Source organism: Lycium barbarum, chromosome 4 (genome assembly GCF_019175385.1).
Source record: "Lycium barbarum isolate Lr01 chromosome 4, ASM1917538v2, whole genome shotgun sequence".
In the NCBI taxonomy this organism is placed as follows: Eukaryota; Viridiplantae; Streptophyta; class Magnoliopsida; order Solanales; family Solanaceae; genus Lycium; species Lycium barbarum.
The window spans coordinates 5,588,257-5,610,267 of NC_083340.1; the positions used below are offsets into that span (position 1 = coordinate 5,588,257).

General features: G+C 33.3%; 1 protein-coding gene across 3 annotated transcripts; it reads right to left on the reverse strand.

The window, feature by feature from the left end:
• Positions 1-1,603: 1,603 nt before the first annotated feature.
• Positions 1,604-21,401, reverse strand: LOC132634968 (uncharacterized). Of its 3 annotated transcripts, XM_060351163.1 has the most exons (12): positions 20,749-21,229; positions 20,399-20,456; positions 7,240-7,389; positions 6,877-7,156; positions 6,705-6,792; positions 6,143-6,264; positions 5,989-6,061; positions 5,728-5,854; positions 4,976-5,136; positions 4,017-4,330; positions 1,882-2,010; positions 1,604-1,787 (listed from the first exon to the last, which is right to left on the reverse strand). In XM_060351163.1, exons 3-8 carry the CDS (start codon positions 7,381-7,383, stop codon positions 5,728-5,730), a joined length of 834 nt encoding a protein of 277 aa, XP_060207146.1. In that variant the 5' UTR covers positions 7,384-7,389; positions 20,399-20,456; positions 20,749-21,229; the 3' UTR covers positions 1,604-1,787; positions 1,882-2,010; positions 4,017-4,330; positions 4,976-5,136. The 3 variants fall into 3 exon arrangements, 1 of the variants encoding a protein (XP_060207146.1); XR_009580374.1 differs by lacking the exons at positions 4,017-4,330; positions 4,976-5,136; positions 5,728-5,854; ... (4 more) ...; positions 7,240-7,389; positions 20,749-21,229 and adding an exon at positions 21,246-21,401; XR_009580373.1 differs by lacking the exons at positions 4,017-4,330; positions 4,976-5,136; positions 5,728-5,854; ... (3 more) ...; positions 6,877-7,156; positions 7,240-7,389.
• Positions 21,402-22,011: the final 610 nt, after the last annotated feature.

Sequence of the window (22,011 nt, forward strand, 5' to 3'; positions counted from 1 at the left end):
GTGCGCCACACGCGCATACCGTGTCCCCTCTATGTGTATGTTAACTTATATTTCTTAAGCCTCTAGATGATGATTATAATCACAACGGCATTTTGGGCACGTCATGTTCCTAGTCATCCATTTGAGTAGGCAGCCATGATGATACACATGGTTGCAGGATAGGACTCGTACGTACTCAGTCTGTTTGAATTCATTCAAACAGATGTGGCGCGTATCACCTGTGAAGTTAATTCCTTCTTGTATTGAATAATGTATACCGTCTCCAAAAACATTACAATTATAATAAATACTAGAAGGTGTATGCCCGTGCGCAAGTTCGGGAAGGTCAGAAGTAAACAAAGAGCGGTAGAAGAGAATAAAGTGTTGCGCCCATTCTTTTCTTTCATAGCTGGAGCAAATGGAAGGAGACGTCATGCAAGCCGAAGACTTTGACAGGTGTCTGTAGGCACGCCTCTAATAAGGGCTCGATCCTGATTATAGTGTATTTATATATATATATATATATATATATATATATATATATATATATATATATATAATTGCGTATAATTGTAAAAATTTATGTATTGAATAGTGTTATTTGGTAGTGTTATTATGGTTAATTTTCAAGTAGTTATTGCCATTTAAGATTTAAGTCACATCTTAGGTGAATGAAACTGTGCAACTGGAGGGTAGTCACATTAATTAGTATCAGATTTTTAAATGTTGGGTCGGTGCGTAGCGCAGGCAATATTGTTTACTAATACATCAGTGATGCATAATTCGATATCTAAATAGAAATTTTAACATAATTCAAAACAAAAGAATAATGCTAACATATACTACCTCTAAAATCATACACGATATCCTAAAAGATGAAAGTGAATAAATATAAAGGTAAGCATCTAATGAGAAATGATAGTTAGATAAACATAATATTACAGGCCAAACTCACCAACCAAGGTTCAGTAATTAAAGAAAGAAAGTGGAGCTCAAAAACTAAACATTTCTTCTAATGCTAATGCAAGTGATTTCCGTCGATCTTAAACCCGTCTTTATTTGAAATATCAACTACATGTCATGGAAAGAGTTAGATATTTTTTGTAACCAGCAAGTATAAATTGCAAAGCCCATTTCAAACTACCAAAGGGCGTATAATTTGCTTGTTTGAGAAACTGTGGAAGACAGTACATTTGCAAAACTGAAACAGAGCTTAGACTTAAAAAAAGAATCAACATAAGTAACACGGTTGAGTCATGTTATTGCTATGAAACTAAACCAATGTATGGGCCTGTACAACAAGCTGGCTGGAGTAAAACTCGTACTATTAACTATTACACAACACTAATTAATTCTAGCATCTTATGCTCTTCACAAACATTTTTCATGATACCTATTGAAATTACCCTCAATTTAGATGACCCATCATACTCAAGCTGATACAATATACCAGATTTTTTGTGTTACACACTACTTTCTTGATCAACATGGCAACAACTACTTTTGACCAATATATTCTCCTTAATCAGATCATACAAAAGGTAGATAGATCTACTTAAGATGAAATACAACTTATCTAGGAAGGAGGTCATAAATTAAGATTACTTACTTTCTTGAAGATATCTAAGAAACACGGAAATTTTGACATTAATTAAGTTGCATTGTTTATGCATATATACATTTGTCTATTACATTTATGATTGCACTGTCATATGTACATCATTTATATCACATATTTACAGAAAAAGTATTTTCTTAGTAGCAATCATGCATGTTGTAGTTGTGTGACGCCATGGTTGACAAAATACCTGTAGAAATTTGTTGCTAAAATTAGTGCAAGTTTTCAAGTGATGGATGTAGAGAGTGTAGTAGTAGTGCAGTTCAGCTAGCTATGTCATGTACCTTTTTAAAGCATGGGGCGTCACATATGGTTGTAATGTAGCTTTTCAAAAAGGCAATCTTGCGGCAAAAAGATAGTAGCTTGACAGTGCATTGGCAAAAAGATGTGCTCCAAAAACTTGTTGGCAAAACCTGACAACAAAATGATGCTAACTTTGGTTAGGAATGTAGATGTTGAAAGTAAATGAAAAAACCAAAGGGTTCTATTAGCCACTCCAATTGATAGATCAACATTAGACAAAAGTGGTTTAGAGATATAAAGAAAGCATTTTTTTTTTCCTAGAAGTAACACTGTTGTTTTGTATTAGTAGCAATACATACAGAAATAGGATGAGTTTACTATAGCAGCAGTAATTTCCAGAAATTGCATAATTCCAACAATAGTGTAAGACCATCTCTTTTAGTTTATTCAGAACTTATATCAGTGTATTTTTCATAAAAATATATGGAATTGGAAAATGGTAAATGTACGGTTGACTAGACATGGAAGAGCAGCAGCCCCTCTAGAATTTTTCTATAAGATGTGGAGTCAGAAGAGTAACATGTCATGTATAATTCAACACGGAGTAATACACACCATAATATATAACATCCAAATAAATCAAATGAGCAAAGAAAAATCAAATAGAGCTTCTGGAACCATATGTACGTATCAAAATATATCGAAGACTCAATGGAATAATCGAACGTGTTAGCATTTGAAGATCAAAACATTAATCATATCAATTATCTTTCGAATGCCATTCGGAAACATATCAAACGGAACGTCGGACATCATGGATACGCATCAAAACCATATGAAACAGCTTATGGAAATCAAGAAAATTAGAGTGTTGTTTTTACTATTCTTTGCAAAACAACTTCATTTAGAATTCCAAGTTCAATTTCAATGTAAAAGTTCCAAATAAAGTGAAAAATATTTGGCCTTCATGGCCAAATGCCTACTCAATTTAATGTCAAAAGGAAGATATGTCGAACATGAGTTGTTTCTTGGCTGCAGAAACAGTTAGAATTAAATAGGCAAACGGATAACAAAAATGAAAACCGCATAATATCACTATGGTAATTCAACAGTTTTTTTATGATATCATACAGTTGTACTCTAGATTCTATAATGTAAGTGCCAAGTTTTATGGCATGTCTACACTTATCATCATCAACATGCGAGGTTTGTATTATTAACTTGGCCTATGGATGTGAAATTACTTATGACAGCAGCTTAATATCAAGTAAATTTACTGGATCATCAACAACTAGAATCAGAGAGATGGAAATAAGAAGATATGGGTGGAATTTCATGATATTGAGGATGTCATTTGTGAAATATCGCCTTTTAACTTAGTTTTGGTTTTAATTTTTAAGATGTAATTCAAGTTGTCCATATCATATAAGAAACAAAAGAGTACCACATTACTAAATACATGCAACTTTAACATCATCAAACAGTGCTTGTAACCTTGCTGCTGGTTGTAATAGTAGCACCACAGTTGCACTAATGTACAAAAGCACAATCAAAGTGAAAATAAAATCAAGAGAAAGACAGAATGAGAAACTATCCATTTTGAAATTCACTTTTAGCCCATTTCTCAATTTTTTTATGAAAAGTACACTTTAGCCGCCATTTCTCTAAATTAATCCTAGAAATATGGAGGTTTAGATATGTGATCCCAACACCTATGCGCTACAGCAGAAACCAATGGACACATTAGTTAACTTTGATCTTATTTGGTTGAAAGTAGGGTAGCTATCAGAAAAGCAGGAGATTAATTTGCTCCTCCATAAAGAGAATATCATTCATGTAAGTAATCTGTAATGTATATTTTTCTAAATAAAGGGACTAAATAAAGAAGGGAAAAGCAGTGATCTGTTTAGGAGTTTTGAATAATTTTCTTGACTTAATGAGTGCTTAGCAATGGTATACCAAAAACTAATGATAAATCTAAAAATAAGACATTACAAATACTACTGATGTTATGTATGTCAATTGTCAAGTAAATAAGTAAATGTCGGTAATAGCAACTTCAAACAGAGAAGTGATATTTGTAACGTAAGCTAGAGAAGATTCTCCGAGATGGTAACATTAATAATGGTAATAAGTAAGGAGAAGATTCAGTTATGTGTGAAATTGTAAGACTTACATTTCCAGTAGTTTTCACTCCCTTTTGAGAGGAGTCTTGGTTTCTGTTTTCTGTCTAGTGCTGGAAGGTCTGTCTTTGGTGGGCAGGTTCTGCTGATTCGTTCCGTCGAAGCCAATCTCCATAGCCTTGCGCTTGCTTGCTTCAGCAGTGCTGGTCATTGGTGCAGTTGGTAATGGTTGGTTGGTAGGCTCTTTTTTCTCATAATTCATGATAGCTAGCCTATCTTGATTTTTGGAAAATAATCTTTTCATTTGGATTCTGAAAGTCTTTGATCCCAATTGTTTATGCGCATTGTCAAGAAGTAGCGCTTTTCTCTACAGCGAGAAAAAGTTAGTTAGTCATGATGATTGTCATTAGTTTATAAATTCTATGATATAAAATACCTGTGCATGGCAGATGTCATAAATCTCTTGTACAGTGAGGTTCAACATCTTCGTTGCTGATTGTTCCGAGATGGAGGCTACTGTGCTACCAGTGTGATCCGTGACCTTAACTTCAAATTGGATTCTGTCATAAAGTAATAAAAAACAATTTCAAGTTTAATAAGTGGTAGCACGGGCCCAACATATGTTAATCATTTTGTTTTTATGCACTAATAAGACTCCTCGAACATGTGTAAACATCATTTGAATGATCATACTAAAACGTGATAATCTTTAAAACTTTAGATATATAAAGTTAAAAATATTTCTAGCAAATAATAAATGAAGTTCGGGAAATGTTCGTAGAGTAGTATAATCTTTAAAACTTCATATATATAAATGGTAATTATATGTCTCTATTGTATGATATAATCTATGGTATAAGATCCTCCTCCTATTTTTATTTTTACGCGAACTATGATAGTGCAGTAGTTTTATAGTAGTTTCAGCGGTTGAGTTGAGTAATGTAAGTGTAAACATCTTTTAGTATTTCTTTAAAGGTTGAATATTTGACGATGCTATGTTTATCAGTAATACCTGGGAATAAGTTGGGTGGATCTTTCGCACTGGATGCAGTAGATTGGCCTTGGTGAAGTAGTTCTTAAGAATGACATTTTACAATCTGAGCACGCCATGGAGCAGAAATGTTGGTCTTCATTTATCAATGAAAGTTGACCGTCGATATAGAATATTTGTCCCTGTAAATTAACAAATTGATTTAGTTTTTGTTGAGTGAAAAAATAGTTGCAAAGAACTTCGCTACTGCTTTATACAAATTGATTTAGCTATGTTAGAAATTTTTAAATTCTCATGTAGGCGTTCAAGAATGGTCATCCTGCTATGCTGACACATAAAAAGATAAGTCCTGACCTAGTTTATTATAACCAAAGTGAAGACAAATCATTTCAAAAGCTCAATTATGCCCCTTTTTTTTCTGTTTAATGAAGGGAATTAAAAAGCTTACAACATAATCAAACTCAGATAGGTTATTCTAGTGAGCCAACAGATGAACCTAAATACCAATTCCTTTTTACACCAAAATGAACAATAGGGTTTTCTTTTCAATTCTAAAATATATTATTTCTTTTCTCTAGAAAACAACACAAACTCCATTATGCAGTGAGACCCGAGAATTTTGCAAAACAAATATCCAACAAATAATCTCCGAATAAGAACTCATCGGAGCAAATGTTTCAAATGCAAATAATAAACAACTTAGTAACTTTTATACTGATACTATTGATCTTAAAAGGTTTGCACTCCGTGTTAAAGTTTTAAACAGAATGTACCTATGGTTGCATTTGGATATCGGATATGAATATTGATTCTTCTTCAAAGGGAACAAAAAGAAGAGTGCCTTCTGGGGACATGCTTCTAGTTGTGTACTCAATGAGTTGTTGTTGAATTGTTTTGGCCCTGCAAAAAAGGTGGTTTCAAAAATGTTGTTGCACCTGAGTTGAATCCTCTAAAATCAAGACACTCGTGCATATTTTTGAAGAGTCTAAATAAGTTATTGTAAACAACTGTTATAAAAATTGTATTATCATTACCATGCAGCTAATGTGGTAGCTTCTGGATATGTGGGATGTAAGAGTATTGTTGTGTTGTATCTGTTCCATATCCCTGCATGGATATGAATATTTATTTTTGGTTAATTGTTAAGTGTTTAGGGGGAAAAAAATCATAATTCTTCATGTATTTTACCTGATGATGATTTTACTACTCTTCTAGCCAGGAAGACGGGATAGTGCTTCACTTTCTCTGAAAGTTCATTTCCATAATGTTCGACGGAGTCCTCCCAAAGTGTTAGCTTTTTAGGCTTTTTTCTGTGGATGATACAAAGCAGATGTTTAACCATTTGAATTGATGTAAACTTCATCAAAACAAATTGATTACGCTAAAGAGAAAGTTTTATTCATGTTGTTCATTTAGAGTTTTCAAGATCAACTAATCTTTTTTTTTCCTTATATTTTCTCAAACTATCTCGTTAGTGATAGTAAAATATACACATTTGAAGTAGATCAAAAATACATTTTAAAATCTACAGCAACTCATTAATGACTTGCTCGAAACAATTATGTGAATCGTAATTCGATCAGTCTCAATTATCTATCTATTTCAAAATTCTGAAATCTGATTTCAATTTTGTTGTGTGCAACAGATGTTTTTTCAAATAATTTGCTGGCATCAGACTATAAAATGATGTAAAAACAAGTGAATATTGAAATTAGCTAGTTGGGCAATAGTCAAGATAGTATAGAAATACTGAGTATCCATAATGATGAATTCTTGGAATTTCTTCCCATTTGATGCGTTACTTGGAAGTCCAGCATTAATAAGTAGTCCAAGGAGATCTTTAGCTAAAAAAAATCAATAAATGAATAAGTAAAAAATAGAGTGTGAATTTGCAAATGAAATATTAAAGGTTTTTTAGTTACCAAATTCAAAATCTTTCATTTGATACTCAATAGTCTCAAAAGGGGTGATAGCCAATCGTGTTGGCGGTGGTAGTGGATTATCTGGAGGAATGACTTTTTCAATTGGTTCAACAATAGTATTTCTGTCAATTGTCCAAATGTATTTGTTGAATGGATTAGCATATGCAGGATTCAGTTCTTTTACTTGTGCAACTGACACCAGGTATGTTTGGAATGATTTGAAATACTTGTCAAACTGCATTATGTCAACATTCCAAATGATGGCTTGAATTTGATTTTCCTGTAATCAAATTGCACATAAGATTGTGATTAAATTATGGAAACATGTATAGTTTGTATAGAGTGTAAAAGCGGTAAAGGCACCTCTTCGTCTTGCAAAACCATCAGTTGGTATTTTCCACTTTTGTCTTTCTTGTCTCGGGGAGGATCTTTATCTACTACTTGAATTTTGCATATCCAATCCTCAGTTTTTGGAGTGATTGACTTGATAGTAGATTTAACTGTCATCTCAATCTATTTTGCAATTACGTAACTGTTGCACCCTATTTTAACCGAAGGCTAAACAAAGCACAACTTATGGAGCTCTGAAATAATTAATTATGTACAGAGTCGCCACCTAGCATTTAAGGTATACTAGGGTACCTATGAATTATTAATATATGCAGCTTAACATGGTCTACGAAAATAAGTGAGATTCTAGGTAAGGGTTCAAATTATTCCTAAGGGAAGGTGTTAGGCATCATTCAGAATCCACAAATGTGGTTCCCGGCTGGACCAATTTAACTATACGAGGGATGTGTAAAAAGACTTTATTATTTACAAAAATTAATAGAATTTAGACTAAAGAATAATATGAATATTCACATAAATAATCATGCAATACGTATTTTATACATAGGTGTTATAATAATTATTAAAAAAAAAGTTATGTGCAACTTAGAAGCTTGGGTATGTGAAAAGGGTATAAGGAATGGACATGAAATTATTTTGCACTCAAGGTGAGTTAACTAATTTAACTAGCTAAGTATGTACGCCTAATCAGTTAATTATGAGAGTACATTCTAAAGCCTAAATATTGAGGCAAATCACCCTATTTATTTACTTAAGTGTGCTAAGCTATTGAATTAAAACTCTAGCAAAACATGATAACTATAAGAATATTAGCTACAAAAATAATAACTGCCTAATATTAATTTGTCTAAAACACATAAAATTTAAATCACCTAAGCAGATCATAAATAAATACCATCAACCTGCACCCTAAAAAAGTAAAGTTTCACTATATTTTATGCTTGTATAATTTAATAATGTAAAAAATATAAATATATATAAACAGAGAATTTAAGAAGCTATTTAAACTTCTTTTGAGTGTCATCTTCAAAAAGTAACTCCGGATACCTGCATGAGACTTAATAAAAATGTTAGTAAGAAAATAAATAACTATCGGATGAATTAAAAAAATAATGAATAAACTTAAAATAAAAAACCCGTCTTTGTACATGGAAGGCCTTGAAAATCGACGGAAATTTCTTCATCGGCCAATTGGGTTAACATTCTCTGGATCAGTATCATAAATCTTGTTTTATATAGTAAATATCATGTTAACATCCTACATTTTAGTAACATTTCACTCAGTACCTTACAGAACTATGTCAAATGAAAACACCCCCAAAAAAAGAATCAAACATTTTGATGACCGCATTTTGCATCTAACCAAACCTTCTTAAAATATAAACACACGCAATGCACCATTCCCCTCGAAAAAGAAGAAGATAAAGAGAGATTAATCATACAAAAAAACAGCTAATGAAAACTTAAAAAGGAAGAAGAAAAATGAAGTGTGTAAAGTTTTTCCACCTTCATTTTCACCTTATACTTTTCTGACTAGCCTAAAAATATAGTCATTAGATCTCAGCTAATCTAATCAAAATCAAAGTAGTGTAATTGGTGCAAAATAACAAGAAGGGCACCTGATTAAACCCTTCTCATTACAACCCATACAAGTTCTAAATCCGTCTTTCTCACTATAACACTTGTGACTTCCATTACATTCATCACATAGTACAAATCTATGTCCCCCACACACTTCACACGTGCTAAAATCAGCTGGAATTAACCCTTCAACATACTTCTTCAACTCACCAGCTTCATGTAATTGACGAATCTCCTCAGCACCACCAATGTACTTCCCACCAATAAAAACTCTTGGCAAGGACAATTTCGTCTTTTTACCCAATATGTTTTTCAGTTCTTCCATAAACCCAACATCCATAGACACATCTCGTTCGTCGATTGAAACACGAAAGCTACGGAGAATTGATCGAGAACTTGAAAGAATAAATTGGAACTTTGGGTTATGTTTTTGTGTTATCAGTATTGTTTTGACTGGATGTTTGTTGTGTGTTCAAAGCAAAATTGGGAGACTATGGTGTTGGAATCGGCGAATATGGAAGAAAAATATAGAGTAAAAATGATAGAGGAGTTCACCGGATCTCGGAGTTCGCCGGTATTAATGGAGTTAAACAGAGACAGTGAAGAGAGCGAGGTGGTGGTGGCGTGGCTGTTTGCTGGTTCGCTGGTAATGGTTGTTCATCGGAACTGGGAGCTCTGGCGTGGAGGGCTGGCGACGCGTTGGCTAGAGAAGAAAAGGGAGTGGGGCAGCGGCGTTGTGGTGGTTGTCCGGTGGTTCTCGACTGCTCCAGCGTCGGGCAGTGGGGGTAGTGGCGGCGTTAATGGGGAGAGGGAGATCAAGTGGGGCTGTGCGGTGATGGTGGTAGTTTGGTAAAGGTGGGCGGAGCGTCGCCGGAGCTCGTGGAGGCGGCGGCGGTTGTTGGGAGTGGGGAGAGGGAGAAAAATGTTTAGGGTTTTCAGAAGAGAGGGAAAAAAATCTGAGCGTTCAAGTGTTGTGTGTGTGTGTCCAATAATTAAATTAACCCCACCCTTTTCTTATAATGCAAAATGGTCCCTGTTTTGTCCAAAGAATAGAAGATTGCACCCTTTTATCTCCTCAATGCTTATCTTAATCCCTTTTAAAAAAAAATGATGAAATCTTGACTTGATCCGATTTTACTCTGCGTTAAAAAAAATAATTACTCCGATTTTCTCTGCACTGTCAGACTGTACTAAAATATAGTTAACTAATGCATGTATAAATAATAACGCAAGTATAAAATATAAACATTAATGTCTATGATATGAAAATGTATTGCTATAAAATTAAGAAACAATTATTAATTGCACAAAAATGGTAGTATTACGCTGTACATGTGCAAAATAATGATTCTTGAAAAAATGACAATAAATTGAGAAAATTCCTAAAATAAGGATAATCATCAATAAATTGTTGAAAAAATGTAAAAATGTGTAAAAATGTATTTCGTGCTCTTTAACGAATCAGGGCCCCCCAAAATGTTAATTTTAAGCACGTCGAGCCAAAATTAGGTGTCAACAGTAACAAACAGATGTCAATACAATATATGTTATATTAACAAATGATAGCAATGACCATGTTCTATACACTACCAAAAGGTAAATAACAACTATTGTGTTGCACCAAATGATAGGCTCAATTCACAGAAAAAGCCTTTTCAATCACTTCATCATAGACTACATTATAAGTAGAGTGATCGTCGTTGTCCTCAGCTGTAGATGGTCTAATTAATACTTTGACACAGTTAGAACTTTTGGCTCGTGATAAAGCGACATATAATTGATCATGGGAAAATGTTGGCTCACGTAGGTAAATACCAACAAAATCTAACGTTTGACCTTGCGCTTTATTTATAGTCATGGAGTAACATAATCGTATTGGAAATTGTGTTCTTTTAAACTGAAGAGGTAATTTTTCATCTTGCGATGTTAGGAGAGGGATTCGTGGAATGAATACATATTTGTTTTTAAAATCCCCACTTGATATTGTTGCACTGATGATATGACTTTTGAAATCATTACATACCATCATAAGGATTTAGATTATGTAATAACATAATTGGACAATTTTTTTGTAATGTCAACTTGTACGGAGGTAAACTTACAGGATTTAAACTGTGCATGAAGTCTTCATATTCGCTTTGATCTTTTGGATCAATTGTTTCATCAATAGCCAAATAAATTTTTGGAGGGGTTGGGTATTGTGTTATTAACATATTGTTAATTTCATCAACAAAGTCATTTTTTGTTGTTAAAACAGCGCGAGAAGTAATAAATGAAGCATCTGAATGATGTACATGTAAATTGGGATAAGTAACTCTAAATAAAAGCTGCAAGGATTCTTGTTCGGAAGTAAATGGAATAATTAAAGAATGAGGAATTGTAATTTTTCCTCGAGTATTTTTCTTTTCGCTTCCATTACCAATTCGCATTAGGTATTCGCAGAAAACAGGATCTGTTTTTGCACGCATATTTTCTGTTAATTGCAATTTTTCAAGTTGATTCCAAATATCAGAGCACAATAAACTCTCACGAATAAAATCTTCTTTTTTTCCACTACGTACAACGGGAAGGGTCTGTCTAAAATCACCGCTAAAAACAACTACTTTTCCACCAAATAGTATATTTGTCTCCATTAAATCTTTTAAAAGTAAATCTAAAGCCTCAATCATTTTCTTTTTTGCCATTGAGATTTCATCCCATACAATTAACTTAGCGTCTCGAATCAAAGAAGCTAATGAACTTTGTTTGCTTATATTACAATTAAAATTTTCTTCAATGTCAATAGGTATTTTAAAGCATGAGTGAGCAGTTCGACCACCGGGAAGGAGTGAAGCTGCAACACCTGAGCTTGTTGTAGCTAAAGCTATGAACCCGCTATATCTAACAGTAGCTAATAAAGCACGATATAAGAAGCTTTTGCCTGTTCCACCGGGGCCATCAATAAAGAAAGCGCCCGATTTGTTTGAAAATATTCTTTCAAGTATGACATGGTAAGCTCTTTTTTGTTCGATATTTAATTTTTTTCCTAATAATAAATCTTGTTCACTAACTGTAATACTTCTTTCGAAATGAACATCTTTAGCTTCTTTTTCTATCTCAGGGGGTTTTATCATTTCTGGTATAAGTTGGAATTCGTTGATATCACGACCCATTGAATGTAAAATATCATTAATATGATTTAATACTCTAAAACGTATATCTCGTGTGCCTAAATTGGTATATTTATGAAAATCCTCAGACAATGGTTTCTCAATTTTTTCCCACAATTCTCTTGGATTGGTAGGATTGCAATAAATTAATAATGTAGCAAATAAATGCCTTAGACTGTATGGCATTTGGTAGCTTATAGCTTCAGACATACATTCTATCAAATTGTTATCGCAAAGTAAGAATCTTTTTTTTTTCCAGCTGATTCTCGAAATGTATTATATAATATTGTATTTACAGTTCACAAATCTTCATAAGATTTTGGTCCTCTAACATTCATTAGTAGAAGTCTAAGATAATATCTTTCTCCTTCTGTTGGATGACATGTTACAACACGACCAATAACTTTTCCTTGTTTGCGACGGGACCACGTTTTATCTGTTGACCACACAAAGTATTCTGGAAATTCTCGATATAGTAAATTAAGGTTTTTAGCATCTTCATCTTCAGCATTCATTAAGAAGAATTCTGTCAACATTGTTTTCCCGATCGTAGGATTATTTAGAATTTTAGTAATGTTATCAGTACTTTTGAAGGAAACAAATTGTTGTCCTTCTAAATGTACTTAAAGGTGATATACACTTGGAATCATGTCACTGATATGGAAAGCAAATATAAGCCATGTAGCTTCTGGCGGTGATACCCAATTAGCAAATTGATATTCTTTTATTTCATCTATTTCTATACTTGTATCATTTGAATGTACGTTAAATGCAATTTTATCATGTCCTTTGCAGATATACTTATAAATGTATTTAATAACTTTTATATCTGAACAAATCTCAACATTTATATGACAGCTAAATTTACAAAGTAAAGATGGATTATAAGGAACAACCCATGAATTATCAATTAGATGTTCTCTAATTTGTACACTTTTTTCGGTATTTCGTCTTTTATAATTGGATATGAATTTTTTCCCTTGCTTGTTTGTTCAGCAAACTTTTTTGGATACCTAAACTTGCAATACCCTTTATTTCTAGTACACATACTCGTTGGATTTAACACACCACAAGGACCATGAATCGTATGTTTTGTAACAAGTGCATATAATTCAGGGTTGGTATCAGGATCTAGTAATTCAGCACAAACATATTTGTCGTATGCTTCAGGAGTCAATAACTTGTATTTTTCCTCTAATATAATGAGAAAATGAGCATGTGGAAGTCCTGTTGACACCCAATTTTGTCCCTCCTTTATTTTAATTTACTCGGGCTTCTAAATTTACTGACGAGCTAAATACTTTATTTTCACTATTTTTTAAAATTATTATTGCTACTACTATTAATACCGCTACTGTTATTTTCAACACTACGAGCATTACTTTACCACAAATTTTAAATGATTCGTCATCATTTCATTTTTTCGGGTTTGGACTCGTTAAATTAATTATAAGACAACACTTTGCAAAATATTTATTTTTTACAAATTAATTATTTATTGTGTTTACATAATATATATTATATACCAGTTATTAAATTAGAATCCCAAAATAATAGCGGAGGAAGGATCAACAATTTTCAGCCAAATTTATGGCCCAAAATACCAATATTATTTCCCTACCCAAATAAACAACCCACATTTTAATACCCAACCCACATTTTCAACCCAACTAAAATGCCAAACGTGACCAGCCCATATTTTCCCATTACCAGTCCATATTTTTGACTCACCAGCCCAAACAACAAATCGATCCAGCCCAACAAAATTCGGCTGACCCGACCCGGTCCAACCCTTCCCCCTTTCTTTTACCCTAATCTCACTCTCCTTTTCTTTTTCCCCATCTTCAGCCGCCCCCTTCCATCTCCCTCCTCTTTCTCTTTCTTTTCCCTCTTCTTTGTCATCTTCTCCATCTCTCACCCGCACGCCCCACGTTCCCCCCACTCCTCTGCACATCCACACTCCCTTGTCCCCTCATCTCCGCGCCTCTGTCACCCACTCATCCTTGTCTCATACGCTCCTCTCTCTCCTTTCTTAAACGGGAATCAAAACCCTACTCTTAGTCCTATATATATATGAGTATTCAGAGTTCACAAAAGGGGGGATCGATTTTCATATTTTAGGAATTGACTCAGTGTTTAGGGACACAAACCATCTTCCAAACTTAATTTTGCTTCCCGGTGAACTTTAGCCGCGGGGGGGACAATTACTCTATTTCCATTTCTTCGTTTTGAAACTTTAATTACTTTAATCGGGTTCGTTCGAGTTCGAGCATAGATTCGAGACCCCGACGCCTCAGTTCATTGCACACAAAAAAGGTAAACCTCGATACATTTATTATTTATAGTCTTTAGTTTCTGTTTTCGGTTAAACTTTTAGCTCATTCTGCTATATTTAGTAGTTATGTAGTTTCTTGTCGTCATGTTATTTGTTTGATGTTTGGGAGCTGTTAGGATAGGATATTAACTGCTAAAATGAATTTGAAAGACGTATACCATAGTTTGGATGTTTAGACTGAATTTCCAGGATTTAGAACCTATTTAAAACTGAATATACATAGGATATACAGTGGGTCATCAAGGCAAGAAGAAGATATACATTCAACATACGTCTGATATACACATCATGGTGTGTGTCTTAAGTATATTGTTCATATGATTAAAACAGACCAACACCGAATCATCTCTAGAATTATATTTCATCTGCAGGTTTAAATTTTCTGTTTTGGTTAATGCTAATATAAAAACAGTAGTAGTGATATTGTCACTGTTAGTGGAGTGCGTAATGTAATCAAATCCAGTTCTGGTTTAGTCGATTAGTTCGATATTTGAGCTGACTATGTGTTTAGTTTATTAATTATGGGATTAGTATGTCCATTAGTTAACTTCCAGCCAAGGATACGTCTGTCTACAATGGTTTGTCTTTTAAAAGATCCAATGTCTTTTTGTTCAGCTCAAGAAATATGTTGGCATCTTTGAGTGTTTGTTTGTATCCCTTTCTTGAGAGATGGATAAATTTGAGTGTGGGAGATTGTCTTGATTATCTGGTAGGACAGATCAACAATATGCAGTACTCTCTATTTGAACCTTTTCTAGCTAATATTCTCTTAAAAGTGGTTTGAAGTTTTAGTTAGTTAACAGAAGATCTGGATATATCCTTTCTATTCTCTTTAAAAGATAAGTTTAAACTACACTAACAAAAGAGTTTGAAAGAACTTCATGCATTTAACACAGTGATAATTGCTAGTTCAGTTACTTTATCTATTTATAGTAAGATGTGCAATCCAAGGACCCTTTGCTCATTGAATGATAAGTGTTAGAGTCGGATTCTTAAGTTTGGACTGCAATTTTAGTATTGGATGGTCTTTATAACATATGTTGCTGGATTGAATATTGTGTAGATGGCTGCTTGTTTGGATTAACAAACCATCCTTTCTTTCTATTTCTTTAGTATTGTTGAGGTCCTAGCTCTGTCTGTTTGCTCACTAAAGGCCTGTTATCGATTTAGTATAAGCAGATTCCTTGGTCTCTCTTTAGTTGCATGTAAAATATGAACCATTTTCTCTTTTAGCTCAAGCTGGTCCCTATTCTGGTTCATTCAAATGATAATAGCATTAGTTGCTGAATAGGTATGCATAGGTGCCTATTCTCGTAGTTGGACTCTTTCAGAATTTTGAAGCATATGCATTTTTAAATCTACCCTGTCATGATTAAGATTAACTGATTTCTTGGAACCTCAACATGTTCCATCTCCCAAAAACTGATTTTTGTTTAAATGTTGAGCCCTGGAATGAACCAAAATATCGACCTTGCACTGTTTGTATTACATTGCCCTCCGCTCTGAAATCTGATTTCTTTAGATCGCGTCCTTGCTTCACATTGTTTTAAGCTATCTCTGCTTGTGACCAAACTGAAATTGCTCCATTTATGTTGGGATTACTCTATTCATTTCTTTGTTACTTGGATATAGTATTGGCTGCTGCATATTTTCAGTTAATGTTCACTATATTTGTCTGGGTTAGTTCTTTATTTGGTACCTGTTTCGAAGGAGGATTGCTGTTTATCTGGCTGAATCACTGCCGTATATCACTTTGGCTAGACATTGTTGACTAGTGTCAGTTATTACTTAATTGTTATGGGTCGCTGCTCAATTACTCGTGTGGCTGTTGAAAATTATTTCGTGGACATCTAATCTGAAATATGGACCCATTACATTTGTTTAACTTCTTTTCCTCATTACTTATTTAATATACTAATCACAGGCTGTTTAGTTGAAATCTATTGGCCTATTTTAGATCTGCATTACACATGTTGAGTTTTACAGATTACATACTAATAATTTTCTTTTGTTCTTATGCATGACATCTCGCATACGAGTCCAAGCGACTCGTCATCTCCCGCATTCGGCGTTGGGCCGTAGCCCAACTTGATTTTTTCCTCTCGAGTCACCCTCCATACAGCAGCAGCTAATCCGCCGTCAAACAGGGAAATAAAACCTGGGCCAAAGCCCAACAGCGACACGCAGCAGTTCTAAAAAAATGGGTTGAGCCCATTAATTATATTTGCTCCCCCTTTTATTTTATTTTGTGGGTCTAACTTGTATTATGCAACTAACATTTTACTTTGTTTTGGTTTTCTTAGCTAGAATGAATTTTAGTAGGATTAATGGGTTAATGTTAGTATAATGGGTGGTTAGTCTAAAAGAGAAACCAATAATTAATTTCATAAATTTCATTTTTTCTTCTTTTTATGTTAAGTTATTTATAATACTCATAATATTCATCTTTCTTAGAATTATTCGTTTTCAAAACAGCATTATATATATTTCAAGTCAAAGTAATCATACTTTATTTTACTATCTTAAAATTTTCAAAATGTCATTAATATGTAAATATTAATCCGAATATTCTTCAGAAACATTATTTTTAAGACGTATTCAACTATGCATACCATTAGCCGAATTAGTTAAATAAGTTAATAAAAAAGAAAGCTCACCTCCTTTTGCACCCCATTTATAAAATAAGTCTAGATTTTTCTACATCGCAATATTCATACAATATAATTTTTATCTAAAGTTCACATTTGTGGAATCTCCTCTACAAGTATTATTTTAAACAATACCATTATACTTTCGTTTAAAAGCTTAACAACATTTATAAGTCGTATTTTAAAATAACATTAGAAGTATTCTTTTATACAAATTATTACCTTCTACGAATCCTATTTTCAAACAACATTGCTATATATCTATCTGTAACCTTAGCTATATTTACCAAGCTATTTTTCTTTCCTACAATACTATATTTACACTTAGCCTAATTAATCATAAGTCCGGTCGGTTAACCATTGTTAATGGGTCTTAAAGGGTGCCTAATACCTTCCCTTTAGACTAATTGAACCCTTATCTAGAATCTTAAGTTTCGCAGACCTTAAACAGAGCTAACTTTAAAAGTAACTTTAATAAACTTTAGGTGTCCTAATTCACCATAAAATAATTAGGTGGCGACTCCTTAAAACAAAATAAACAAACAAAAATAGGAATCTCCAATACGTCATACTTCTAAATTTAACTCCCGGGTTAAAATGGGGTGTGACAAGTCCCTTTTTTTGGAATTCTACAGTATACATAAATGCCGCAACTTTACCAAATATATTTCTTCTTGAGATGTCTTTTTTTAACTCTTCTAATTTTGCATGAAATATTCGACTAACTAAATCCGGTCTATTTTGTACTTCATCTGTTTGTAGGATATTAGCTTTTATTTCAGGCCATGCAGGATTACATGTCATAGTAAAAAATATATCAGGTTTTCCAAAATGTTGCACCAATGCAATAGCATCCATATATCGACGGCGCATGTCTCGTGGTCCTCCTGTAAAGCTGTGAGGAAGATATCTATTTCTACCTATTTGCGAAGCTTCTCTTTCGCCATGACGTAACATATCTAAGAGTCCTTCTAGCATATCTTCTAAATAAATCTTGATTAAGTGAAGCAAAATCTAATCGCTGGCTTTCAATTTTAATCCATTCATCTACTGTATATTGTTGAAATAATCTTCCAGAATGCAAAATTATATTTTCATCATTTCTTATTTGTAGTTTGTAACAATAATACTCACGGCAAGAAACAGTATTTCTTTTGCGTTTTCCTTTTTGCATGTTTTCAGCTTCCATATGAAGAAAACCATATATTGAACACATATTTTTTACATTGGGCAATTCTTCATGTTCACAATACATTAGGTTGGTGGGTCTCACACTTGAAGGTTTTATTTTTTTTAATGCCACAGTGCCATCCATTTTGACCATAAGGCAATAGTAATGGATATTGTAATGAATCATAACAACCATAATAGTAATTTACTATTTGACTTCTATTGCTTTCTGTATTTATGCGAATATGTGGTGCGGATACACAGTTATTATTATCATTTTCTACCCATATTCCACCAACTTCTAAAACTGTTGGTAAGTTGTAGATTCGTTGATCTAGACCAGCATCACATCTAAGGGCAATGTAGAAATCAGACAATTGCGAAATTTTTATTAAAGATTTCAAAAACTTAGAGTAAGGATTGTAACATTTTAAGATGTCCATCAAAGATTTCACAATTTTTTCATTAAGCTTGTTTGAGCATGCCATTCGATTTTGCAGTTCGTTTTCACTGTCAAAGAAATACAATTGTAAGTTCTTAGCCCTTTGATTAGCTGGAACCAAATCATTTATAAAATGGTACATTTGTCCTTGGACATTGAAGGTATAAACTCCATTACTTCATTTTGCTAAATTTTTATCATAAGTTACTCCGAGTGATGTGAAAGCAAATGTGTTATTGTATGTTTTAATGTAAGTTCGAAATTCCTTTGATTCCTCAGTGTTTCCCAAATACAAATTTCTTAACTCTTGTGGCATTTGATATGAAATTAAGTGAATCGAACCATTACTACAACAAAATGCAGGCGGTTCGTATTCAAACTTTTTGGCTCCACAAAATTCACAATTCGGAACATCTTTCAAGCTAATATAGCTGCTTTTTGCTTCTGCACTACTTAAGGTACCAACTTGTATGAAATCTCTTTCTGCATGTTAAACTTTAACATAAGCACGAAATAATAGGCAATTTAAGGAATGTGCGACGATTATTATTTTTACTGAAACGGTTGGAACCAACCTTCATTTGTAGTCATCACTGACTTTTTACCATGATGTGTAGGCTTTGTGCCTGACGACGATCCTGTTTATTCAATAAACAAAACTTTTTAGCTTAAGTAATTTTTTAGGTAAGGTTGTAAGTTGTAGAAAAACTGCGTAACCTGTTTCACCAAGAAGCAATGATCATCTTACAACGGAGGAAGCCTGCTCGGCGAAAGAAGTGCTAACTTCAAAGGATGATCGATTAACTGAAGTAGCTTTGGTTGCTCGTTGTTGAGCTAAACATGCCTCCTTTTTTTCTGCTGCCTTTAGCTTATATAACTCCCGTCGTCTAGCTAAACATGCCTCCTTTTTTCAGGCGCCATTAGTTTATATAACTCCCGTCGTCGAGCTAAACATGCTTCCTTTTTTTCAGGTGCCATAACCTTATATAACTCTCGTTGCCTATCATTTTTTTTAGCATTTATGGTTTTAGAAGTTTGATCTTTTCTACATTTATCGTCTGACATTGCTGCAATTTTAGTAATATTTTTTAGTAAAGAGACTTTAATGAATGATAATTTTAACAAAACAACTCAAACATTAACCTTGGTTTGTAGTCATCACTGACTTTGTACCATGATGTGTAGGCTTTGTGCCTGACGACGATCCTGTTTATTCAATAAACAAAACTTTTTAGCTTAAGTAATTTTTTAGGTAAGGTTGTAAGTTGTAGAAAAACTGAGTAACCTGTTTCACCAAGAAGCAGTGACCGTCTTACAACGGAGGAAGCCTGCTCTGCGAAAGAAGTGCTAACTTCAAAGGATGATGGATTAACTGAAGTAGCTTTGGTTGCTCGTTGTTGAGCTAAACATGCCTCCTTTTTTTCTGTTGCCTTTAGCTTATATAACTCCCGTCATCTAGCTAAACATGCCTCCTTTTTTTCAGGTGCCATTAGTTTATATAACTCCTGTCGTCGAGCTAAACATGCTTCCTTTTTTTCAGGTGCCATAACCTTATATAACTCTCGTTGCGTATCATTTTTTTTTAGCATTTATGGTTTTAGAAGTTTGATCTTTTCTATATTTATCGTCTGACATTGCTGCAATTTTAGTAATATTTTTTAGTAAAGAGACTTTAATGAATGATAATTTTAACAAAACAACTCAACAAATGTACAATACATATTTTGTATACTCAAAGTAAATAAACGACAAATAAAGACACAGGCAAATGCCATAATTATAACAACAAAATAAATTGAAGAAGCAATTAGACGATAATCTAACAATGCAGAAGAGTGACACTTACTTAAATCAAACAAACTGAACCTCCATATGTACAAAATTACTGCAACACAGAGTCAAACCTGCAACAAATAAGATCAAACATAGAACTTATTGACATAAGCATTTGTGATTGAAAGTTTCAAATTTATAGTAATGGCAAAAATCAGACAACATTGACACTATTATGTACCTCACACAACATAAACACTATTGAAAAGTAGGCATGGATAGAAATAGAATTACAACAATAATTTGTTTCACCTAAAGTTTATTAATCTTTCGTTCAAAAGCCACGGAATTTAGTCACGAAAAATGTGAAATTGAAGAGAACATGAAGAGTAAAAAAAAAAAAAAATTAAATATTGTACCCACTTGCAGCAAGTTTAGCATCTCAGGTCACCACACCCATGTGGATTTCATCCACTAACACAGTCAAACTACTGAAGCATACGAAGATCACTATCTAAATACCATCTATAAGCATTACACACACTTTAGAGTCAAGTGTTTGTGGCCAACTCAGTTAGAACAGACATAAAATCCAATCTTTTTATTCCCTTTTTTGATAAGTGGCATAAAAAATTTAATCTTTAGCTTCAACCAATAAACCATCCTTAAAGTGGAAAAGAAACAACGCCCCTTAGTCAATCCAAAAACCCAAATCATAGAACTTCATCAACACTAAATCGAGAGTACACAGCATCAAAGACTACACTTCGGACTCAACACAGGCTTATAAAGATTTGTTGATAGAGGTAGCTTGTTGATTTTGATGATAGAGATTTGCACGAAATTCAGTCACGAAAAATGTGAAATTGAAGAGAACATGAAGAGTAAAAAAATATATATATATTAAATATTGTACCCACTTGTTTTGGTGCTCAAACAGGCTGATAAAGATTTTGTTGATAGAGATAGCTTGTTGATTTTGATGATAGAGATTTGCTGATAGAGATGGATTTTGTGAGAAGCCTCAGGAAAATATTAAAAGGTTGGAGCCTTCTGGAGGATGTATATAGAGAGCTGACTTTACCATTTAGTAGTTGAAATTACAACAATGCCCTTGGTCGTCTATAGGCATGTCGACGAAGAAGTGAGGAAACTCACTCTTCTAAATAGTTAGAATTAGAATAAAATTACAACTAACCCCCCACCCCCCCCCCCCCCCCCTCTCCCATAACAAAGAGTTTTTTTTATTTTGCTTTAAAATTACATGACGCAGTGTTCATCTTTTGCAACAACACAACTAACGTAGAATAGAGCTATCAAAATCTGTGGAAAAAAAAAAAAAAAAGAACTAGTTTTTAGACTTTATATATCATATTCTAATTACCAGTTTTCTAACATAAATTTATATAGAAAAGATTGATGAATAATTCTAGTTAAGGTTAAAATGGTTTTGTCTAACAACTATAAGCAAGAAAATAAGTTTATTCATTCTTTAAAAAACTGTTAAGCATTACCTATATTAGATGTATATTACTTCTATCATACTTACAGTTGTTATTAGGGTTTGGATTTTCACAATCTAATGATCCAAGAAGTTATACATTACCTGCTATGTTTAGTATTATAGAAAATGTTACTAATAAACATATTCTTTTATGAAATGGAAGTCAAGATCATTGTGAAAAT